Raw genomic sequence first — 8,580 nt, forward strand, 5'->3', positions numbered from 1 at the left:
ATTCAGATTAGGTTCGATTTTTTTTGGTTTTATTAATTTGGCTTTGTCATGAACCATTTTAACTTATTATAAAAAATCATAGAAATTAAAAAAAGATTGAAAAACTTTTAAAAATCCTAAAAAAAATTAAAACATTTAAAAAACCCTTTAAAAATTAAAATTAAAATTAAAATAAAATTGATTTTTAATTATAAAAGTCTTAAGAAACATTAAAAAAGTTTAAAAAATCCTAAACATTATATATATATATATATATATATATATATATATATATATATATATCTATATATATATATATATATATATATATTAAACTTTGGTGACTAAGGATTTTGAAATAAAATAAAAAGGGTTTGTGCTTTAACGTTAAGAAAATTTAAATGTGGCATATGGCCCATTAAAAATTTTATTTTGTGCCATTTTCATTTTTTCGTCGCATTAAAAGATTTAAAATTTGACAGTTACCATTAAAAATTATTGCCTAAAGAATAATTTAAAAATTTTAACCTAAAGTTCCTTAGTGTCATTTGTCATTAATTTTCCTATGGTCAAGGTGCGAAAAACATTTTTTATTGTTGAAAAAGGCTAATTGAATCTAGATCTTGGTCATTAACGATAATCTTTTTAAATCTAGAATCTTTTGCATGTGACAATGTTGGCGTTTTTGTGGATTATTTATAATTGTCGCTTTTTGTCACATATTGAAAATCGTCTGGATAGCTTGTTTTATTAATGGTTAATTCAAATATCGAAGGCACTAGTCTAAAATTATTTCTATCTTGTGGTCGTGTCTTGTTTACTTTGGAGTTTAATCTATCATTCTGATTTAATCATCTAAATTCATCAAGTTATCCATCATTAAAATCTCTTAGAGTCTGTTTTATTTTCACAGGCTATCCTCATCTATTCACCTAGGGACTATCCCCCTTGACTTGTCTAAGAGAGAGTCTAAACGGAGTGAGTAAGGATTTAAGAGTGACAGCTCTTACTCTGAGCATTGTCGCGCTGCCTAGACATTCTGTGCGACAACAAGCAGCATTTTTCAATTTAAAACAATTAATTAAATGGTGTTCCTTGACTAAACTCATATAATGTGGCCACTATTTAGGACTATTGTAGTACTAGTCTTAAAGCTTACAAGTTAAAACCTAGTCTCTTCCAGATAGAAGACAAGAAATTATAGGATTAATACATGATTCTCATCTCACTTGTGCAACTCTTTAATTGGGTCCCAGTGTTTTCTGTGTATTTTCTTACGCATTGCCCCAAAAGATATTGTTCATGGAACATGCTAATCCTGGCCAGCTTAACTTCTTTTGTGGTTACACTTTTAAAATTTTGAATGTACAAAAGCAGGAAGCAATTTTATTAATCTCTAAATTAACAAAAACGTCAACGAGATATGTCAAAATAAGTGCATCAAATTATATCCATGGAATTATAAAGCATTTCCAACAAGATTAGCCTTGTTGCTGACCACCTATGGGTAGTGTCCATAGGAGAAATTTATTCTCCTAGATGGTCCTTAGTCGGCGGCCAGCAGCCTGTTGCAGCCACCAGATAGCTCAGTGTGCCACTATCTCCACCACCTGAACCAACCATGTGGTCCCTCGCCCATATGTTATGATCATATGTTTGAAGGCGGGTCTCCCGACCCCAAAGGTATGGCTTTTCATTGGTATAGTTGAGTAATTTTGTTTACTTATCATGGACACTTTTGGGAATGGATTGGTGGGGGGATTCGGCGGAAAGAGTGGGTTAGGTCTATACTCTTGTCTTCTCTGTCTGATTTAGTGCTTAGCCTTAGATTCTAGTTCCGTGGGATCTCCTTTACTGGCCATTAGCTTAAGGGCTGGCACTACATAGGAAATCCCGATTTTTCTTGCATGGTCCCACTTCCCGACAACATGTACATCACTTCCCTCCGCTCATTTTAACCCCATTCATCACTTTTCCCATCCGGGTCCACATAGGGTTTTAACCTCCCCTCCCCTTGTCCGCAGTTTGGGTCGGGCCTAGAAAGATGCCTGGAGGTTGATGCAGCTAAAAAGAAAAGAAAAAGCATAATTTGGCCACTTACAACAAGAAATATACCACAAAATGCAAAAGATGGCTGGGATATACAAATTTAACACATGGGCAAAAGCCAAGCATGAGCTTTACCCCTCATTTATGGCCATCACCCTGGTTTCTATGGGCCCTAGATGAGCCTCCTCCACGTTAAATAACCCATGATTGTCCCAGTCCATGGTGGGCAATGAAATGCCCCACCTTGAAAGGGGGTACCTACTGCTATATTCTACACATTATGCTCTCATCCCCTAGAGCCCCGGGAAGTTATAAAGGAAAATCAATTAAAGGCAAAAGGCATATGAAGAAGGGTGGAAAAACAAAGGCTAGGGTAACTCATGTACCACGATTTTCTCCCTCCTACACTCATATACCCAAGTTCAGGCTTCCCTCATCATAGCTACCCTTGTACCATGACATGTGACTTGGAGCCTTCTCTTGATCCCTACTCCATCTCATTACTATATCACATGCCACCTACCCATTGATGGATGTACCATGGACTTGTTACCCCCTTTAAAGGTTGAAACCACCTAATAGGGTCCTTGGTTAACCCCCTTATTGAGCTTGGAGACACCTGTACATGTCAAAACCCACTATGGAAAGGCATGCCACCATGAATTTCCCACTTGATTCCATGACTTGTAAGCTCTTTTACTTGATTACTCTAATGATTTTTTGTATTGTAGGGCAAGGGGACGCATTGGATCTTATGCAAGAATGTAGGTGGGTCTCCATTTTCGGGTTTAGTCTTCCTATACGGGGTCCAAGGCCTTCAGGGGGCCACATTGGCACTTGTAGGGTGAGCATTGAGAGTCGTGTGCCTCCACCATAGCAAAGAGTACTTCATGGATCCCCAACACCATTCAGGGATTTCTCGTGTTCTACCTTTTGGATAGGGATGATGCACCTAGATCACCATGCCCAACCGGCTCCACACATGTACCACACACTTGGCAGATGTTCCAGGGTCCAGATGAGGATGTGTCTCATTGCAAGAGAAAAGGGAGCGCTTATGTCATCATCCTAGCCCTTACAGATGGTTTAGAGGCATTATTGATCCACTTGAAGACCCATGAGGATGACATTGTGCCCCCACACCCACTTGGCAGCGACACATATGACTTGCTTGGAAAACAAGGGACCAAGCCCTTGTCCACTATGTTTGGATCTTTGTCACTCAACTTGGCACATTTGGACTCCATTAGGCCTCAATGGCCCAACGACTCATCATATTAATTATTTTTCCCTCTTGAGAAGCTATCCTTTGTATTATTGAGCTATCGTGGTGGACTTGTCACCAAGTCATGTCATTATTATGTATCATTTTATTATTTGGGGCTAAATTAGGCCAATTAGTCAAATCAAATCCCCTTTAGAGTTGTATAAATATGAGAGAGGCTCATTCTAACCTCTCATCATCACTTGGATTGGATTAGTATCTCTTGAGAAATTTTTGCACTTTTTGCTAGGGTGAACTTTTTGGAGTTTCTTGATGCACTATGATGTTTGGATTTTCGCTATTGTCTTTGGAGCTTCTTTCTAATGCAAAGTTGATGAATGGATATACTCTCTCTCATGTAAGTGAACTTTTAATGTTATTCTTGTTATCTTACTTGTCAAATGCATGTATATTGTTATCATTATTCTTGTATGGGTTAATGTAATGCAAAATTCTTTTGGGACCTTGAATAAGTAACATAATGCATGCTTTTCTCTTTGAGAAATTGGGTGAATGCTCCTAGAGGCACCTCTTAGGTTGAAAGACCTCGAAACTTCATCTCTTTGGCAAATTTGAAGTATAAATCTCTAATTACCTAGTTGTTGCCCTTGAATAGGCTAGCAAAGGTTAATTAGGGCTCCTTAGCTCACAAAATTCCTCGATCTAGGTGTATCTTGACTCCATTAAGCCCCCTAAGCAAGGCACTGATCCTTGCATCCTCTTGGTGATCAAATTTATCTTTCTTTTCTTCACTCTTCTCAATTCTAGGCCTAACCCTAGAGGGTCACCTAGGGCATCAATCGAATTCCTTTGTAGCCATCCAAACACCTCAATTTTTGGTCCACTACTACACTAAGGTTTTCTCTAGAAGTCCTCCAAGTTTGAGGCAAATCTGACGGGGAATCCTGAGATATAGCAAGCCATAGCCATAAGAACAATTCTTGCCCTAGGTTGATTTGGGTTAGTGTTTTCACTTAGATCATTGCATTCAAATCTCAAAAGAAAACTTGTCCTTTGATCCTATTCTCTCCCCTAATTAGGTCAAGCCCCTCCTTGGTTGATCAACTCCATACCCTTGACCTAGTTTGGGTCCACTTGGGTTCTTTGTTGTCCCACAACTCTATAACTCAAATTCCACAAGGATTACATAGAATCCATTTCTTCACAAGGATCCTTAAGCCTAGGAAGCCCCTTGTCAAGGCATATCCTCCAACCCTAGGTCTAGGTATCCTCATAGCCCTTCTTAGAGAGCCAATCACCTTGCTTTCAAGGCAAGCAAGCCAATTATTTGAGCCTCTCTTGTGAATTGGTTTTAGGAATCACCCCATATCTTGTCATTGATCCATCTATTCTTGTGATTCCTCTTACACCAGGACTCCTCCCATTGGTGAAAGTCCATAAACAGCAAGCAGCCTTAGCTGAAGTGACAATGGGTTATCGCTCCATTGTTGCCCCTTGAGCTAGTAGTTGCTCTATAGGATCCCCTCTTAGGACCCCTGCTAGTTCTAGCAATAACAAGCCTAACCTTTTTAATAATGAAAATTGTGTTGTATAAACCATCGCAGTGTTGGAATTATTATTCAAATTGTGTACCAAGTATATTTTTGTTTGCAATGGTTAACTATTAAACAAAAGATTGTTTACCTAAACCTTAGACCATCTGAGTTTGACCATGTCCTAGAATCTCCCCCTTATGTTCTCCGTGGAGGTAGTCTGTAGTTTGTGCTTGTTGGAATGATGTTGAGATACTGGAGTAAGGGTGTAACTGTGTAATAATATACTAAACTCGTGTGTCTCGAATTTTTCTGCTTTCATGAATAGCTTGAGCATCATAATCTCTGTAAAGACAACTGAATGATTGTTTTGAAACCGGAGATAAATTGCTTATTTGATTCGTACTCATTGGTACCCTTTGCTACTGATATGGTACCAACAGTTACCAGCATATACTTCTCTATCTCTTTTCAGACCAGATATTTGACAAGGCATATGATGTATGAAATGTTTCCCATTCTGCAGAATAGAGAAAAATGCAGCTTCTCTTTGATTTGTTCAATTGTTTTGGTTAACATGTTTACTAGTCATTGTAGGTACAATCAATGAATATTTTTTGTTAGTTTGAATTCGTTACCTTAATCATAATGGAATGAAGCAGAAACCCATTGTAGTGAATAGTTCAAGTGTACTTTCTTTTTCAGAACGGGAATAACAATCATCATGTTTTTACAGCGGTCACCTATATTGACTCCAGTGCTGCTCAGGCCTTGAAGGAGCTCTATCAAGAATACAAAGCACGCAACATTCAGGTCTAGTACATCCAAGAATGATATATTTGTCGACAAAAGAAGATATCCAAGAAAAATTCACTCTTACTTGAACACATGTTATTTATTTTTTTATATCGAGGGTTGAAGCTTGTTATAAGAAGTGCTTAGTTGAACACAGCTGCTTTAGATATTGAGCTGCCTCTCTCTTGTAGAATGAAATAAACTAGCTTCATCTGTTAGATGGAATAACATAAAACTGGAAAACTGCATCTAATGTAGCTATATTAAGTAGAATGCAATAGGAGGCTTATTCTTGAATTTGTGCTACATACATGCCTTGAATTTATTTTTTTTTGTACTATTTCTAGCAGTAATTTAAAAATTAATTTTACCTCTGGTGTTTAACTATACAGATGGCCCTCTCGAATCCTAATCGAGAAGTTCTCTCCACACTTGCCATGGCTGGAGTCCTTGAACTTCTTGGCAAGCAGTGGTATTTTGTGAGAGTCCACGATGCTGTTCAAGTTTGCCTTTCCCACATGCAGGGAAAGTTTGAAACATCAAACACCAGCGGTGAAGAGCCCAAACAAGATATTGTAAGAAAGCAAGGAAATAATTCACTATCAAGCTTCTTCTTTGGGAAGGATGCTGAAGAATTAGACGCAGAAAGACAGCCTCTCATTATTGAAATACCTGAGGATTGAGAATATTTGCACAACACTACGACTTGGTCCGCGATTCACTATGTATTCCTGGCTGTTATTCGTTGTATTCTTTTTATACACGCTTGTATTATATTGCCAGTAACACTGTTTCTGTGAACAGAAAGGCAGCACTGGTATTATTTTCAGCTGCAAAAAATGTTATTTCATTATAATTGTGACATCAAAATATGTACCAATGCACCCATCAGCATTAGAAACAAAATATCAATAACGTTTCAAGGCTTATTATGGACATTTACGACTTATTTTCCATGACCAAAATGCTCTCTTTGCCATTGTCAAGGTGATATCCTTTTTTCTTATTTTTCCTCCGTCCCTATAGCAGGAGACTTCTGTTTTCATTCCTTTTTCAATCTGTTGGTCATTGATAGAGTGGGAAACTATGACTTCCATAAGGCTTTATTTGAAAATTAGTGTTTTCTTAGTTTCCAATTTGTTGGAAAATAATCATTTGACCTTTTGAACAATGTTCCACCAAGACTCTGGGACGGGGAGACGCACAAGGGGACGTGTGGGAGTACCCTCAAATTTTAGGGAAATTTGGGGGATGTCGGGGTATATATTTTTTTTCCTTCTTAATATATATATATATATATATATATATATATATATTTCAAATTCATATTCAATAATGAAAGCATAAATACAATGATACATACATAATTGAATTAAATAATGAAATGCATTGATCCATACTCATCATCCTTACTAATACATACATGATTCATTCATAGACCACAAGATTCAATAATGAAATACCCCAATCCATATTCATTATTGATTATTCACCATTCTAGAATCTACATTGATTTAAAATTAAATTCATCATTCATAATTCTAGATTCTAAATTGATTTAAAATTAGAATTCATCATTCATCATTCTAGAATCTAATTAGTACTAAGCAAAATAGACTATAATAGACACTAAAATCTGAATACTGGAATAGTAAATTGATATAACTAAAACTCAAAAACAGTGGAGTGATGGGTCTAAAAGTCACTCTAAAGTACAAAATGCAATGGAAACATTGCAATCCATCGAATCCTGAATTCCTAAAAACTGTTAAAGTCTGCTGGGTTTTGAGTGAGATCTAAAATTCTACTTTCTCCATATGAAATCCAATGAGGTCGGAACCACTCTCAAACATCCTGAGTCATTTCATGGTAATGTTAAAAATTTAAGTAAAAGGATGAAAACGAAAGATAAAGAAGAATGTCACTCACTTTTATTCATCCTTTTACTTTAAGAATTTAACATTACCATGAATTGCATAGCATTAGTAGGGAAATATGGTCAAATACTAGATTTTCCTTGTCATAAATCATTGTTTACAAACAAATTTAATGGGGGACACATAGCCCATCCTTTTGCGGAGTCGCGTCCCCCACACTGGGGAAATGTCCCCCCCTGCATCTCCCCGCGTCTCCCCAAAAGGGGGATGTGGGGAAACGTTTCCCCAGACATCCCCCGTCCCAGGTGCGTGGGGTGTGAGGGGTGTGCGCACCCGACCTTGGGGGACGCGTCCCCGTGGAACACTACTTTTGAGTCGTTGTTAATCAAAAAGATTGGTTGGTCATTGATAAAGGGAAAACTATGAACTTTCATACATGTTTCATTAAAACTAGTTTTTCATAAAGGTTTCATTTAAATATAAAAATTGGTTGGTCATTGATAGAGGGAAAACTATGAACTTCCATACAGATTTCATTTAAAACTAGTTTTTCATAAATGTTTCATTTAAAAATAGTTTTTCTTAGTTTCCAATTGGTTAAAAAATAATGATTTAATGTTCTTTTATCATTGCACACCAAATAAATCCCATTTTGTTAGTGCTTTGGATGCTTGAATTTATAAAGTTAATATAAAAAGTAATTTGTTTTACAAAACAAATTTAATTTTTGATTGGTTAAAAAATAGAAATGTAACATTTTCCTTTATTAAAATCTCATAATACTAAAAATAAAAGAAAAAGTTACAATTTTATTTATAAGTATTTATTATTTATGAACAAATTATTTAAAAATAAACAAGATCAACCAAAAAACAAAAAAATTATCTTACAATTTTCTATATTACTATTTATTATTTCAAAAGACAGCTTTATAAAATAAATAAGGTGAACTTTATTTCACTACAGCTTGAATCTTCTCAACAGTTCACTGGCAAATATGGAAGCACATATAAACCAATCCAATTAAATCATTTAATTATTTAACTTTACTTTTTGACTTTAAAGAAGTAATAGTGCTTATTTGTGTTTTCTGTTCTGCATGAATTTGTAAGGATGGATTGAA

The 8,580-nt window shown here is 36.1% G+C and overlaps 1 protein-coding gene across 1 annotated transcript in view; it reads left to right on the forward strand.

Moving 5' to 3' along the window:
- LOC149218004 (sulfate transporter 4.1, chloroplastic-like) overlaps positions 1-6,518 on the forward strand; it is a 239,296-nt gene extending 232,778 nt beyond the window's left edge. Inside the window, exons 15-16 of the mRNA XM_089383732.1 lie at positions 5,522-5,598; positions 5,973-6,518. Of these exons, the coding sequence (XP_089239858.1) occupies positions 5,522-5,598; positions 5,973-6,263 (368 nt within the window). The 3' untranslated portion in view covers positions 6,264-6,518. The remainder of the gene's footprint in view (positions 1-5,521; positions 5,599-5,972) is intronic.
- Positions 6,519-8,580: the final 2,062 nt, after the last annotated feature.

The sequence above is a fragment of the Pinus tabuliformis genome, chromosome Q (genome assembly GCF_031772625.1).
Source record: "Pinus tabuliformis cultivar Carrire ecotype Pingquan chromosome Q, CPIR1, whole genome shotgun sequence".
NCBI lineage: Eukaryota > Viridiplantae > Streptophyta > Pinopsida > Pinales > Pinaceae > Pinus > Pinus tabuliformis.